General features: G+C 40.3%; 1 protein-coding gene across 6 annotated transcripts in view; it reads left to right on the top strand.

The window, feature by feature from the left end:
• Positions 1–817: 817 nt before the first annotated feature.
• Positions 818–16,654, top strand: part of TRAPPC10 (trafficking protein particle complex subunit 10) — a 111,840-nt gene continuing 96,003 nt past the window's right edge. For 2 of the 6 annotated variants that reach the window (XM_069075008.1, XM_069075006.1), the window contains exon 1: positions 818–1,133. In XM_069075008.1, the coding sequence (XP_068931109.1) occupies positions 1,067–1,133 (67 nt within the window). In that variant the 5' untranslated portion in view covers positions 818–1,066. Of the gene's footprint in view, positions 1,230–1,325; positions 1,561–16,654 lie in introns of those variants that run through there. The other 4 variants (XM_069075009.1, XM_069075004.1, XM_069075007.1 and 1 more) reach the window with 3 other exon arrangements.

Genomic DNA, 16,654 nt, shown 5'->3' with positions numbered 1-16,654 from the left:
GTTCATGTTTCTTTTCTGATCCACCCTTCCTGACCCCTTTTAGGGTTTTCTTGGCAAAGACGCTAAAGTGGTTAGCCATTTCGTTCTTTTTACAGATGAGAAAACTGAGGGGAAAAGGACTGGCCTAGTTTCAAACAGGAATTTTCTGAGTTTGGGTTTGTAGTTAGGAAGATGAGTCTTACTGATCCTGAGCAGTGTGTTCTATTAACTAGACGCCTGGCTGGTTAGTAGATGATGGTCCATACTCCAAGAGTTCTGACAGTTCAACCTGTTATTTTCAAAGCTGTCCTGCTTGTCTGTTTCCCTCTGAACTGACAAATTTTTACTTTTGGGGGGGAAGGGGTGGAGGGTTGAGTTGTATGTGAAGCTGAATTACAAATCCAACCCAAAATACCTGATAAAGACTGTATGCGACAAATGACTCCCGCCCCCCAAGGGGTGTAAGCCCATTTAGTCCCTTCGCCCCCCCCCCCCCCCCCCCCAATAACCACGAACCGCCCCCCCCTCCAACCCCCCCTCCCCGCCCCCGTCTTAGAGGCCCTCACTAAGCAGTCTTCCTTCTTCTTCCGTTTCTTCCCAAGTCACTTTTTGTCCTATTTTTCCACTAGGTTTTCTTTCTGGACCTTTTCTATTTCCGGATTCTCTTTATTCCCTTCCCCACACTTCTCTCCTCCCGCCTTCCCCGCCTTCTCGGCCCTTCCTTCCTTCCAGTAATTTCCTCTCCCTCTCCTCCCCATCTTTCCCCTCCCCCTCCCCGCCTTCCCGACTGGGTTGGGGGGAGGGGAAAGGAAGGGAACAAGGTCCCTCCCCTTGAAGTCGCCCGAGCCTCGTCCCCGGAAGTGGTAATGCTCCGGGGACATTGCCGGAAGTGGCCAAGGCCGGGAGCCCGCCGCTCTGTAGGCGGCGGCAGTTGTGGGGCTGTGCTGTTGGGCCCTGGGCGGTGGTGCGGTGAGGGCCGGAGGAAGAGGAAGAGGAGGAGGAGGGGCAGCAGCCCCGGGCGAGCGAGGCCTGGGCCCTGCCCATGGAGAGCGGCGGGGCGAGCCGTGGCTGGTGAAGCTGGACGCTCATGGAGCCTCCGGAGGAGCCGCTCCGACCTGTGATCTACACCATGGAGAATAAACCCATCGTCACCTGTGAGTGACCCCGGCCCGCGGCCTACCCCGGCCCGCGGCCTACCCAGGCTGGGTGCGGGCTGAGGACTCCGAGACTACGGCTGCGGCTGCTGCTTGGTAGCGACCCAGGCGGGGCGGGGGGGGGAGGGCGGGGGGGGGCGGCATTCCCGGAAGTTGTCTGCTCTCGCCTTGCCCCCAAGAATCTGCACCCTGGTCTGCGTCTCTGCTTGGAGGGCTGGGAGGGAACAGGGGTCTCCTGACACTAAATCGCCTCCCCTAACCCGGCCCTCTCCGGGAACCGTTCGCCTGCTGCAGCCACAGGTCGGATTGCATGTACCTGGCATCTAGAGAGGGAACTGTTGAGCACCCCGGTATTCATTCCCGGACTTTGGGCCTAATTTTGGGGCTACGAGGAGAGTCGGATGTCTAAAGATGTTTTTGAAAGAAGGTAGTGTGAGCCTTGGTCTAGGTCACCGACCCTGTTTTCTCAGGAGCTTGTTAAGAGAGTCCTTTTGTAGGGAAATAAAATGTACTATTACATATCTCCGTGCCCAAGTGCATTTACAACTTTTTGAAGGAGCCCTCGATTTGCAGAGGGTATAAAGACTTCCCCAGAGATTAAGTGTCTAAGAGGCAGTTGATCCAAGGTTAAAAATAGAAGGTAAAGAATGAGAATTATCACCTCAATTGGTTTATAAACATCGCTTTTCTTCACGCCAAAAGGAAGCCAAGCTTTCCTTGCTTACTACATTTGTTTGTATAGAATACCTGTAATGATTTTACAAAAAGTTCAGGAATTTTGGAATTACTGTATCAGGAAAACTCTTTATCGTGGTATAGGAAGAGAATAGAAGCACAGAAGTAAGGGATTTATTTGGGATTAGTGGTTTCATTTTATGTAGAATAAAACTCATGCACAGGAGTAGATTTAAATGCTTTAAAAACACTGACTTGAGCTTTTAGCGCAGTGCTAGACAGTATTCTTATGAATGTCTCATACTTCCCTCCAAGATCCTTCTCTCCCCTCTTCCCTTGTTCCAGTCTTTTCTTTTGAATGTAATTTCTATACTGTGATCTTTATAAGTGTATTTGAGTGTGTAATTGTGCTCAGTCTTTATCCATGATTGCCAGTACACTTTGGTCCTTCTTGATTGTATACTCTCATGCACCTCTCTGATATGATAATTATTTCCTTCTTTTCTTCCCCAGTATAGTCCCCTGTCCTTCCCATTTTTGTCTTCTAAGACTGCCAACATAGAACAAAGTTTATTTTTTTTTTTTTACTTAACCTCTTGTCTTCCCTATGTCTGTAGAGGGCAATACCATCCCCATAGACCCTCAGACTCATGTAGGTGTAAATCCTCGATTCCTCATTGTTTTCATCCCCACGTCATGTGTGTTGCTAGGTTTCCGTTTTTGCAACATCTCCAATAAGCCCCCTTCTTTCTGACACTGCCACCACTCCAGGGTGGGCCCTCATCACCTCACTCCTAGCCTATTGAAATAGCCTGCCTCAATTCTCTGCTTCAATCCATCCTCCATTCTCCAACCAAAGTGATTTTTGTAAAGCACAGGTCTAACTATGTCACTCCGCCATACTCAGTAAACTCCAGTGATACCCTATAGCCTCCAGGATCAAATACAGATTCTCTGGTAGTCAAAGCTCTTTGTTACCTAGCCCCCTCCCATTCCACTCTTACTACACCTGACTTCCTGCCACATCCGTCCTCTTTGATCCAGTGACACTGGCTTTCATGCTGTTCCATGAACAAGACATCCAATAACATCTTCTAACAACATCTCTTGGTGCCTGGTGTTTTCTCTGGCCGTCCCCCATATCTGGAATACTCTACCCCCTTGTCTACTGGCTTCCTTTCAGTTCCATCTAAAATCTCATCTGCAACAGGAAGCCTTTCCCAACCCTCTTAATTTTAGTGCCTTCTTTTTGTTAATTCCTATGTATCCTGTAGAGAGATTGTTGTATGTATTTGTTTGCTTATTGTCTTCCCGGTTAGATAGTGAGCTCCTTGAGAGCCAGGACTGTCATTTGTCCTTTTTTGTATTTCCTTTGCTTAACCCTGTGCTTGGTGCTTTGTAGGCAATTAATAAATATTTTATTGACTTGATAACTCATTAAGTCATTATTTTCTCTTTGACTCATTCTACTTTTCTGTTCCTGGGTGTTTTTCTACTGTCTGTAGGTGTTGATTTTCCTTGCCTTTTTTTTTTTTTATCACTAGCTAGTCTATTTTATATCTTTTGCTTCAGTTCTTTGTAAATCATTGTGGCTAGGACATTTTTTCTTTGAGGCTTTACCTGAATTTGTGGGTTTGCTATGTTTCTCAGGGTTTATTCTCTGGTTATCTCTCAAACCAAGATATTTTCTCATTGTATTCAGCTTTCCTTGTTTCTCTCATCTCTTGTGGGGAGAGGGAAGCAGGTGAGAGGTGTGCAGAATGTTCTTGAGTCAGGCTTTGCAACTAATGACTTGGACAGGACCGACCAGGTCTTCAATATGGTAGCCAAGACTAGGTTCTTCTTTCAAAGGACTTTTGGACTGCTTTCGTCCTAGGCACCGCTTTAAGACTGCCTCTCACCACAGGGCTCTAGGACCTCCCCTTGTTTTAGGTTTTTCCTGGGTCTTACCCGGATGCCCTTAGGCTCAGGGGCTCTTCTCATGCCACAGGCATGGAGATCCCTTGGACTGGTTTTTGCCAAGGGCTATTCTTTTGCCACTATTGGACTACTGCTCATTTGGGACACTACCTGGAACTCCCCAGAGCTGCTTCTTAATACCGGTACTAAGCTTCTATAGTCATAAACTTTGGGAGTGCCTCTGGCTTGTCATTGCCTAGGTCCTTTCTTTCACCCCCAGCCTGGAGCTGCTGGTTGGTGCTTTCTGAGGCTGGCCTGCACTCTTGCTTTCTATCTCTGTGTCTTTTAATGTCTCAACAGGATAAGGGTGTGTGACTTTTCTTTCTGTGGATCCATGGGCTAATGATGGAATCTAAAAGTAATCATTCTTTCTTTTTAGACCGGTATATTTCTAAGCTCTGCTGGCATACCGTATTTTGGGGAATCTGGGCTCTTACTATCCTAGTACCCAGCTATCTTCCCCATAGGTCGTACCCCATTTTTGCCGTGTAAAACACTTCCAGTTTGACATCTTACATTAGAATTTAATAAGTGGATATACTATACTATTCTCATTACTTTTTTAGGTGACTTTGCTTTAATTTGCTGAGCAATTAAATTCTGCCAAATCATTCAGAAACTCATAGTGGTCAGTAAAACCAAATTCATAAAATGAAATTTTGCCTTTTTTCTTAAAAATCTTTTCCTCACCTTTTTCTGAGACAGTTCCTCTTTTTCAAATTGGAGAGAAAATTTAAGAGAGCAATACTTGTACGGTGGGATCTTTAACACCATATTAGGCTGGGCTACTGGAAATTAATTACAAAATAGCTTTAGATTGCCTTTTTTCCCCTCCACTTTTTTGAGAAAAACTTTTAGACTGACTTCAGTACGTTTAAGGACTGAGCACTTTTTCTTCCTGAAAAGATACCAGCACAGACTCATAGAAGACAGAACATTTTAATTGCAAGCAGTCATTCACTCAAAATCACAAATCCATTTGAGTACCCTCAATCTAGATTAAAGGATCCTTTAGGAAAAAAAAAATTTTAGCCAGTTCATTTTCTCTTAGAATTTGTGCATTTCTTTTTTCTGTTGGGTGAGATATAAATGCTGGCTTGTCCTGACGCTTAATCTTTTTATACATTCTGTTTTTCATTTTGAGGTACCCCTAACATTCCCCAGATTGGACACTCAGTATTGATCTTAGCTCTGTGGTGGAGAATCTTTCTTCAAAGCTCAATGATTCACAGGAACTTGATTTCAGCTCTATCCCTCCAACATGGAACCTGGTGGTTTTTTTCTGGACATAGAGGCATTTTAATCACCATTTCTCATTCGTGGAAAAAAAAACTCTAGCCTCAAATCTGTTTCACAGAATCCCTTTATTCCCTTAAGATGTATCTCAAGGACATTCTCTAGAAAGCCTTTCCTGATTCCTGCAGCTGCTAGTGTCCCCCCTCACAAACTACTTTGTGTTTAATTATTTTGTATTTATGATGTATATGTAATGTTACATATATATGTAAAATATGTGCTTTTCTGTCATTAAAATGTAAACTCCTTTTGAGTAGGGTTTGTTTCATCTTTGGACTTTTATTCCATGTGAATATAATAGAGTATCGTTCAATAGGAAGAAGGTGAATGCAAGAAATTCAGAGAAACATGGGAAATTTGTAGAAACTGATGAGAACTGAAATAGAACTAAAATAGCTACATATAAAAGGATCACAACAATGTAAAAAAAATCTTTAAAAGAAAATCAAACAGTAATTGAAAAACCAATAATGGTCCCAGAAAAAAGTTAGGGAAACATACCTCCCTCTTCTTGGCCGAGGTGGGGACTTCTGGAGCTAAATGTAAAATACTTTGTGAGATGAATTCACTGTGCCTGGTGTTTGAGGCTACAAAGGAAGTGTCAAATGGAGGTAACAATTATGTACATATAGAAATATATGCAGCATAAAGATAACATAAATACAAATCCATACAAGGTAATTTGGAGAGAGGAACTCCAGCAGTTAGGAGGAGTTAGAAATCAGGAAGGTTTTCATGCAGAAAATGATGCTTTATTTCGAACAGAGGGACTACAAGGTGGCTATAAGGAGGGAGTGAATTCCAGGTATGAGGTATGGCCAGAGAAAAGGCACAGAAGAGTGTGAAATGGCATGATTTGAGTGAGGAACAAAGGGAGGGGCCAGTTTGACTGAGTTTCAGAGTATAGGTGGGGGAATATTGTTTAAGGAAGTGAGAAAGATATGTTGGAGACAGGTATGGGATTTTAAAAGCATATAGGAGTTTTTCTTTTATCCTGGAGGCAAAAGAGATGTTTCTGTGGGAGAGTCACATGGTCAGATCTGAGGGTAAGGTACTTTTGCAACAGTATAAAGGATTGATTGGAGTTGGGAGAAATTTGAGGCAAGGAGACTGGGTAGGAGTAAGTATCTAGGTAAGAGATGAAAAAAAAAAGGCCTGAAGCAAGGTAGTAGCTTGGTGGAGAGGTTTGATTGAAAGGTGTTCTGGAAAAAAAAAGTTAAAAAAAAAGAAAGGTGTTCTGAAGATAGAAATAGCAAGTTTGTGCAACTGATTGGATATATAAGGCAAAGGAGAGTGAAGAGTTGAAGATAGCATGAAGGTTGTGAATTTGGGACAAACTAGAAAGATAGTGATGCCTTTGACAAAAATAGTGAAGTTTGAAAAGGGGAGGATTGCAAGAAGGGGTAGGAGTAGACAATGTGTTCAGTTTTAGATGAGTTGAATTTAAGATGTCTTTGGACTCCAGTTTGAAATGTCCAGTGGGCAACTGGTGATGGAGGACTGAAGCTCAGGGCTGAATAAATCTCTTTGAGTAACTTGCTTAGAGATAATATTCCTACTAGGGCTAGAAGGCCCCTTAGAAGAAATAGCTAAGGTAGAATTTGAACCAGCTCTTTCTGACTGCCAAGTTCACGGTCCACTCCTCTACACTAAGCTACTTGCTTGGTTCTTTGATGGGCTAGTGGCTGTGGCAGAGGCTCCCTAGCATAGGTGACAGCAGTGACTCTGGCTCTCCCATCCTATGGCCTCTTCTCTACTCCCAATATTCACCTTTGCTCCCAGAGACTAGAAGACCAGAAAGTCACTCCTCACCTTATCTTTGACACCTCCCTTCACCTTGCCCAGTCTCCCCCTCAACCCCACCTCCCACCCCCAGCCTACTTGGCTACTTGACACTCCTAGGCTCCCCCATCCCCCTCCCCGGCAATGACAACAGCTCTGACCTCCCCTAAGCAAATCTGGCACAATTGCTGACAGTCATCTAATCCCAGAGTGACTAGCTTCACCCTGGAAGTATGATTGGCCCCTTCAGGCCCTTTTTCTGATGAACTAATTCCTCCCAGATCCCCATTTTAAGGAAAGTACACAGGCTAGCTATGTACACTTTTCTGGGTCTCATTCCTGTCTCTCCAGACTTTGTCTACCATTCTTCTTAAGGTTCTCCTCCTCACCATTCCTTTTCAGCTTCCTTTAGTTTGTTGTTTTCTCCCATTATAATGTAAGCTCCTTGAGGGTAGGGACTGCTTTTTTCTCTGCAGTCACAGAAAATGCTGTTCTAAATGTTTTGAAGTATATGGGTTTTTTTTTTTTTTCTTATCCAAGGCTTCCTTGGATATGCAGTATTGGAGTCTCTGGTTCAAAGTATATGGACATTTTAGTTACTACATTTGTATAATTCCAAATTACTTTCCAAAATGGTTGTACCATTTCACTCTTTCACCTACAGTGTATTGGCATGCCTATCCTTCCACAGCCTCTCCAAAATTGAGTGGTGCCATTTTTTGTCATCTCTGTCAATTTGCAGGGTATTAAGTGAAGCTTCTCAAATACTTTTTATTTGCATTTCTCTTATTAGTGATTTGGAACATTTTTTTTTTTTTTACTGTGGTGGGAATACTTTAAAGTTCTTTTGAGAATAGTTTGTTCATATCCTTTGATCATTTATCTATTAGGGAATAGCTAGTAATCATATATATTTATTTATGTTTATTACTTGTTTATTTATCTTGGATACCAAACCCTTAGAAGAGAATTTTGATGCAAAGATTTTTTTCCCTTGTGACCCTTCTTGTTCCAGATGCATTAATGTTGTCTCTGGAGAAGCTTTTCTATTCTAAGTTCCTTCTACTGTACATAGTATTATGTTCCTTTACCTACTTTAATTTTTTTTTTTTTAAGGTGACCCTCTTCCCACTGGTTCTTTTACCTCACTCCCGATCCCCTCTTTTTGTGTCTCTCCCTTTCCAAAAAGGATTTCTCTCTCTTTATTATCCTTCTTCTTTTTCTTTTTACTCTAGATTCTCATTCTTTAATTGATGTCTTCTATAATAATCTGGTCTCTCTTTTTTTTCTGTATTCTTCATGCTGTCAAAGCTTCCAGGGTATCCATTTTAAGGTCTACCTTCTAGGTGCTTTCTGCTACTTCCTTGTAGGGCTCACTTCATGGATTCCCCTCATTGTACCTCATTTCTGGAGCAATGCCTATTAATAATAATAATAACAGCTAAAATTTATATAATGGTTACCATGTCAGGTACTGTGCTAAGTGCTACAGCCCTGGGAGGGAGGTGCTATTACCCTGTTTTAAAGATGAGGAAACAGAGGTTAAGTGATTTGCCTATGGTCACACAGCTAATAAGTGTCTGAAGCCAGAGTTGAACTCAGGTCTTCCTCACTCCAGGCTCACTCTATCCACAGGGCCACCTAGCACTGTTTCATGTTAAAACCTCTCCACTACCACATCCATGGTAGAGGAGCAGCATTTGCCTGGAAATCTCATCTTCGTGCTCTGCCATTTCTCTAGGCTCCAGCTGCCCTCGGAGGTTCTAACTCCCCCACTCACTCCTCTGTCCCAGGACAAAAAGACTTTTCAAACGCCATATCCTCCAGACCTCATCCAGTGTAAGGTCCTCATCTCTCTTCATCCCCCTTCTCTCTTCATTCATAACAACAGTTGTTAATGGAATCCTTCATACCTCTTTCCTTTCCCCCTCCTTTTCAGTCTTTCCCCTCTCCTCATCCACTTCCCTATGGGTTTTTCTCTTTCTGAGACTTCAGAAGTCATTTTCCCCCATTGCTAGTCATTGCTGGATCCCAGTGCATCACCTACTCCTCTCTATCCATCTATGCCTTTCTTGCCCTCTCCTCCCTTTTGTACCCTCCCATGTAGAGGTAGTCCCATCACAGAACCATTCACCTGTAGGCAGGGTGTTGTCAGGTTCTGTCCAATTGATGGACATCTACCTCCTCTCCCCTCTGATTGGAGGTTTGTAGGGCAGAGTACCAAATTCCTCTTAATTCCTTCCTTTATAGAGGGCAGAAACTGGACTCTGCTCACTCCACTTTTCATGTGCTGCTCTGCCTGGTCTCAACTCCAAAGAAGATACCCCTTGGTGGCCTTGCCCCCTCCCCCCTTTCCTGTTAACATTTGTATGTTGTCTCCCCCTTTAGATTGTGAGGTCCCTTGAGGTCAAGGACTTTCTTTTTATTCGTTGTATCCCCAGTACTTAGCACAATAACTGGCATGTAGTAGGTGCTTTGGAAATGTTGATTGGATTAGAAATTCACTTAATGGCACAAAAACTGATCTTTTATAGGTAAGATCATAGAGCTGTAGCTGAAAGGGACTTCAGACCATCTGGTCCAACTTTTTCATTGTATGGATGTGGAAACTGAGGCCTAGTGAGATTGTGCAATTTGGCAGTATTTGAAGTTGGGTCCTTTGACTCCAGAGCCTGTATTCGTGCATATATATGTGTTTAAATGTAAAATTTTCTCCCCTTTTTTTGCATGAATTTAACATCAAGGAAAAGGAAGAGAACAAGCATTTATTTAAGCACGTGCTATGTGCCAGGCATTTTGCTAAGCATTTTACAAATAGCATCCCAGCAATAATCAAATGTTTTCACATACAAAAGAGAAAAAAAGGAAATACTGAATCTGTTACATATAGCTTGACTTTTTTTTTTAAGTATATACTTAATCTACCACAGTGGTACCAGTACTATCTTCTTGTCTTTATGTCACCTTCTAAACTTCTTTCTATTTTTAAAAAAAGATTTCTTTGACAAGCTTCTATTTTTTTCCCGTGTCTAGTGCTATTCTCTCCTATTTTCCTCACAACAACAAGCTTTCCCTTGTAACAAAAGTGTAGTTAGGCAGTGAATAGAACACCAGCCCTGGAGTCAGGAGGACCTGAATTCAAATCTATCCTCAGACACTTGATACTTACTAGCTGTGTGACCTTGGGCAAGTCACTTAACCCCAATTGCCTTGCCTCCCCCCCTCCAAAAAAAAAAAATAAGTATAGTTAGGCATAGCACATTTCCTCATTATGCTTCTAGTGCATTCCCTCTCTCCTTATAGGTAAGAGGCTCTGCATTTATCTTAACTCTGTCCTTGAAGACAGTTGGGTTCTGAAAGAGATACTTGTCTCTTTTCCCTCTAGTAGAATGTTAGCATTTCAGATTGTTCAAATGTGTCTACTCTTCTAGTTTTTGCTTGTCTCCAGTATTTACATTTCAAAGATTCTCCCCAGCTCTGATCTTTAATCAGGAATGCTTAAAAATCTCTTTATAATCCCTCTAGGATTATACTCAGTTTTTCAGACTAGTTGGCTCCAGCCTTTTTTCTTTTGCCTTTTGAAACATCATATTCCAAAATTTCCCCTCTTTTTGAGTAGTTATAGCACAATCTTAATGTAAAGCAAACACTTGAACCCTCTTTTTCTGCATTTTGGCAGCTTTCATTACAGAAAGTGTTGTTTTATAGTTCTCCAAATTGGACTACCAACAGTTCGACTCCAGGTGAACTATCCCTACCTTCCTTGTATTAAGCCAACCTATTCCTAGTAATAATATTTTTAATATATTTCTGTTGCCTCTTTGATAATGTGCTATTCAAGGTTTTTTTGGTTTTGTTTTTTGTACCAATACTAATTAATGGTATTGGTTTATAATTTGTTTTATTACTCTTTGGTTTGGGTATCAGGACCATACTCATCTCATAGAAGACATTTGGTAAGGTACATTCTATTTTTAATAAACATAGTTTGAATTTACTTCAAATGTTTTGCCTACTCTAAACATGCTACCTTCCATTAACCTTGAAGACAAATAACAGGATCACTGGCACTTCAAAATCAGCATGTCCCAGACCTAGTAGTTCATATCTAACCTGCCCTTCCTTCTGACTTCACTGTTTCTAACTATGGTACCCACTCTCCCATATTCACAATCATGGCAGTATCTTGTCCCTTTCCCTCACCTTTCCTATCCATTCAGTTACCATACTTTGCTGATTTCACCTCAGTCTTTCAAATTCAACCCCTTCTCTCTTCCTTCTTTAACCACCCTAGTACAAAGACTTATTGCACTCTGGGATCATTGCAGTAGCAGTGGGCTTCCGGCTTTTCTTCTCCCAATTACAAACCATCTTTATTATCACTGTAAAAAATAATCTCAGGGTGGCTAGGTGGTGTAGTGAATAGAGTACCAGCCCTGGAGTCAGGAGGACCTGAGTTCAAATCCAACCTCAGACAATTAACACAAAAACTAGCTGTGTGACCTTGGGCAAGTCACTTAACCCCAATTGCCCTCCCCAAAAAAGAAAAAAAAAAATCTCTTTTTATGCATAGATATGGTTATGCTAATCCCATGCCCAGAAAGTGGTTCTCTTTACTAGCAAATAAAGTTCAAACCAATTTTCCCCCTTCTCTACTTCCCCCATGTAAGTTAGGCTGATTTTTTTCATAACCCCAAGAATTGATTGGTCTAGGGGTGTAAGGCCCCAACTATGTAGCAGTTGGTCCTGCTTTCCAGTGGCATCAGGCCATATTGCTTTGGCTTCTTTTTCATCTAAGGGCAAAAACAGCCATATCCAAGACTAAACAAGTAACCACACCATGCCCTGCTAGCCAGGTGCTTTTCCATATGGAGACAAGATGGGATTGTACATACCTCATGAGAGGTGATTTCTTGTTGAGGATTTTTTTTTTATATCATACATCATATGGTAAAGTAAACCTCTTTGTTAACTGCTAGACAATTTTCTTCTAATATTGGTCCTAAACTATTAGGAGTCAGGCATTCAAGGCTTTTCATAGTCTATCACAATCCTACCTTTATTAGCTAATTTCATAGTGCTTCCCTTCTTGTGTTTTATACTGTAGCCAAATTGAAATACTTGCCAGTCATCTTTGCCTTTGCTTAAATTGCTTCTTCTCCCTTGTGACCTGTTGAATACCTACCCACATCAAATGCTACCTCTTCCAAAAAAGTTTTATTCATTCCCTTCTCTTTGGTAATAGCTTTCTCTTTTACACTCCCTAGATTTCATAGCACTTTGCCTGTAACATATTTCCATGACATTGCATATTAAAGCTATCCATATTGACTTTTACACTAAAATGTAAATGACTTGAAGGAAGTAATGATGGGGTACCTGGGGTCTAGGTCAATTTGTGAAACCAACTTGTGAAACCAGTCTGTGAAATTGTAACTTCAATTTGTATTGTAAAATTGTTATCTGTAAAATTCCTTTCCCAACCTCCGACTCTGCCCCTTCCCCCTATCGGCACTAGGCCTAGGCAACACCTTGGGAATCCTTTGTTCTTACTTAATCCCTCATGTCTCCTCCGGCTTGGCCCAAATCTTATCTAAACTATCTATGCATTGAGGTCCCTTCCCTCAGGTCAGCCCAGACAATGGCAGCCTTACCCTTTAAAAGTAAAAGCATGTACCCCTCTCACTCACAGGTCCCCTAAAGGACTCTTGCCCACTGTAATGGCGTATTAATAAACTTTCTCAACTCTAACTCCAAGAAAGGCTGAGCTGAATTCTTTCCAGACGCCCTGTTGAACCTATCGGGATCCCGTTTCCCCCCCCCCAGCAGTAGCACTCTCGCCTAAATTTTGTTTCTGAACCACTGCCTAGTAGGTGGTTGAGTAAGGTTGTTTTATTTATTATAAAGGTTAGGACATCATCATTTCGTCTTCTAATCTGCCTTCCCTTCTGTCCCTATTGACACTGCTTACTTAGGCTTCCTCTCCTCAGTTACTGCTGCATTGTGCTAATGTACCCCTTCCTTTGTCTTGTTTATGTCAGGCTTACCTTCTTATTCTACAGTTCTTCATATTCTATACCTTTTATCAGGACCAGACTCTTCCTGACTTCCAAGTGATAATAACCTAATCATACAAACCTATCCAGTGTGAAAAGGTTAGAATTCCTTAGGGCTGCCTCTACAGGTGTTAGGCCATATGTTTAAACTTATTATCAAGGACCTTCTTGAAATAATTCCACATGATAATTCAGGTCACTGTACTTAAAGCCTTGTCCAAACTGAAATTCTTCTATATTTTCTCCAAATTCTTCTGGAATTAGGTCTCTTGACTTAACTTCAGTGCCTTACTTTTTTTTTTCCTATCAACTTGGAAGCAGATATGGAAGGGAATCCTAACTTCTCTGTAGTCCTAGAGTGAGTAGCTAGGTTTCAACACATTTCCATTAAGGAAAAAGGTCTAGAGAGATATATTAGTGGAAAGTATAGAGATGGAAGTGTATAGCTTCTACCACAGCTTCAAATTTTTGTGTATTTTTATCTATATGGTGTAGTGGAAAGCTCTTAAGTTTATATTATCTTTGATGAGTGACTGGTTCTGCCTGGGTCTTTTTTCCTTATTCTGTTAAGAGCGGGGCATTGTACTAGTTCATCTCTAGTTTCTTTCCTGAGTTTGACTTAATATGATTTTATCAATCTTGTTAGGCAGACAAGGTATAGAATTAGCCTGAATCTGCCAGATACCCTATTATACCGTATTAGCATAGTTAAGTAGACCTTACAAGTGTTAGTGTGGAATTTTTAGTCCAAAAGAGTCTTATTTTGTTATTACTAATGTTATAGCCGCATGTCTTAGTATAAAACCGTTGAAGATAATCTTATGTAATAGAATCAGACTATTTCTAAGTTGGAAATAGCCCAGGCTCTATTTAAATGACAGCTCCCTTTTGCAACATGCCCTAGAAGTGGTTATCCAACCTCTACTTGAAGATTTTTTAAAGTCAAATTTGCTGCCTGTATGAAAGCAGCCACTAAAAGTTATAATTGTTTTATTAATTTTTCCTTTATACTAAACTGAAATTTCTAGTTATTCCCTCCAGTGCCAAGTAAAATGTACCAAATTCCATTTTCTTTTGGCAAACTAATTATTCATTAAGTTGGATTTATACAGAAATTCTCGAATGGTTCGATAATAGTAAACCATTTAACATGATAAGTCTGTAAAACATATCTATGTGATGATCTCAATAGATGCAGGGGGGAAAAGACTTTGATAAAATATAGTACCCATTTATGGTAAGAATAACGAAAAATAAGATGTATTTTTCTTAGAACAAAATGCACAAGCCAGTGTTATACATAATGGTGAAACCTTAGAACCTCCCTTCCTTGAAATAATAGATCTAGGCTGCCTGCTCAGAACCTTATTTTGCAACATAATCCTGGGGGGGGGGAGGCTAGATTTAAACCTAATTCTTCCCTTACTTTTGAGTTCAGCACTGTATCCATCATACCATCTTGCCTCTAATCCACAAAAATAATCTGCATTTAAAAAAAATTTTTTTTGACTCAGGCCAGAACACAAATAGAGAAAAGAAACCAAAAAAAAATCATAAAATTAAATATTTGAATTTAAATACAAAGTAACAAAGAAAAAAGCATTTCATGCACATAGCAGAACATAAGAGAGGATTCAAAATATGTAAGAATAGATTTTTATTTCAAGAAAGCCTGTATGATAAATAATACACAAGTTTTGTTGAAAACTTGTCTATCTTATCTTTTACTTCCTTGTAAGTTTTCTTTTGTTCTCTGCTGTGTACTTTTTTTACTTTGTTCTGTTTTTTTAACCTCCCCCCAGGCTACAATTAAGTTTGAATGTGTTTCTCTATACCTCTGTACACATATACATTTATATATACATAGACATTTACTTTCCCAAATTCTAATCCTGATGTTTGTTTTTATGTTTCTGCATATCTCGTTTCCTCTCCCTCCTGTCTCCTCGGCTTTACTTCTTCGTCCTATTACTTGCTACCCTGTCCAAGGATCCCTCCCCATCCTCCCATTCCCATAAATTTAAAGACCCTTCTATACCCCCTTTTACCTGTTCCCTCACCCTCCTCTCTAAAGATCCTTCCTATGTCCCTACCGCTTTATTTCTTCTGAATCTAGAACACTTTTATGCTCTTTTAAATATATATGTATTGTTCTCTCTTAAACCCTTTACTGATGAAAGTAGGTTACCAGAACTACCAGCCTTTCTCCCCTTCTAATTTTTTCTGTATCAGTTCTACCACTTGCACCTCATTTGTGTAAAATAATTACTCTTTTTAGTAAATGGTTTTACTTTTTAAATTCATATCATACTCAGGTTTGCCCCAAACTTTCTTATGAGCTACCCAATATTAATAAGAATCTTAGACATACATTTTAAACAGTCTGTCCATATGAATCCCTTATAATCAATCTTTGATATGTACCTTATATTTCTCTTGGGTCTTGTGTGTAAAATCTTCTCTTCAGTTCAGGTGTTTTTTTTTTTTTTTAACAAAGTCTTTAAAGTCTGACATTTGATCAAATGTTCTTTTTTTTTTTTCCATTCAGGACAATGCTTAATTTTGTAGGGTATCATGTTTTCGACTGGAACCCCAGTTCTTTTGCTCTTCAAAGGTAGTGCTCCAAGACCCATGGTCCTTTAATGTCTCTGTTGCTAGGTCTTGTGTGATTCTAATTGTGGCACCATAATATTTAAATTGTTTTAATCTTGATGCTTTTGATATTTTATCCTTGAGCTGGGGCTTTCAGAATTTGGCTCTGATATTCCTATGAGTTTTCCTCGTAGGATCTCTTTTAGTGGTGATCAATGGATTTTTTTTTTTAATTTCTACTTAAGCCCTTTTTCTAATGCTTTAGGACAATTTTCTTTAATTATTTCTTGTATTGTATCAAGATTCTTTTTTTGACTGTAACTTTCAGTTAGTTTGATTATTTTTATGTTTTCTCTTCTTGATCTATTCTCCAAATCTGTTGTTTTTCTTGTAAGGTGTTTCACTTTCTTTTTTATTTTTTCATTATTCATATTTTATTTAATCATTTCTTGATCTCTTATAATTTCACTGGCTTCATTTTGCCCGATTTAAATTTTCAAGGTGTCATTTTCTTCCTCAAGATTCTAGAACTCCTTTTCTAGTTGGTTGACTTTCCTTTCATAATCTCCTTGGATTATTATATATATATATATATATATATATATTTTTTTTTTTTTAAGTTTTTCCTCCATCTCGATCATTTGATTTTTAAAGTCTTTTGATGTTACTTTTTAGAGGTTTCATTACTTCAATATCCTCCTCCTAGAATGAACTCAGGTCATTCTATTCCCATAAATAGCCTTCTATGGTTGGATTCTTTCTCCTGGTTTTTTTTGTGGTAATAGCTTAATTTTTGTAACCACCTCTAGTCCTGAGGTACGGGAGATGGTGACTCTTGCCCCAGATCTTCAGTTCTCCCCTCTAGTGTGGAACCAAAGCCAAACCTCCTGTAAGTGCCCACAGTCAGGGACTTTCAGCCCAACTGCTTCTACACTCACCTGACATATGCTGGTTCCTTCTTGCCCCTGCCATTGCACAGCTGGATCTGGGATTCTAGCAGAGATACCCAACTCCCCTCACTATCTTGAGAGTACAAGGCTAGCATAGATGCAGCCTCTCAAAGCAACTAATCCCAGGGCTTGTCACCTGATGTTAAAGTGGAACCTAGCCTGGAGGTGTTTACTCTTCCCAAGAACCAAACCTGGTGCTGGGATTTTTCTT

Source organism: Petaurus breviceps, unplaced genomic scaffold (genome assembly GCF_028583685.1).
Source record: "Petaurus breviceps papuanus isolate PSGF00001 unplaced genomic scaffold, PetGlider_PUasm1.0 90897, whole genome shotgun sequence".
Taxonomy (NCBI): Eukaryota; Metazoa; Chordata; class Mammalia; order Diprotodontia; family Petauridae; genus Petaurus; species Petaurus breviceps.
The sequence above is the reverse complement of the archived record's forward strand: the minus strand, read 5'-3'. Positions and strand labels throughout refer to the sequence as shown.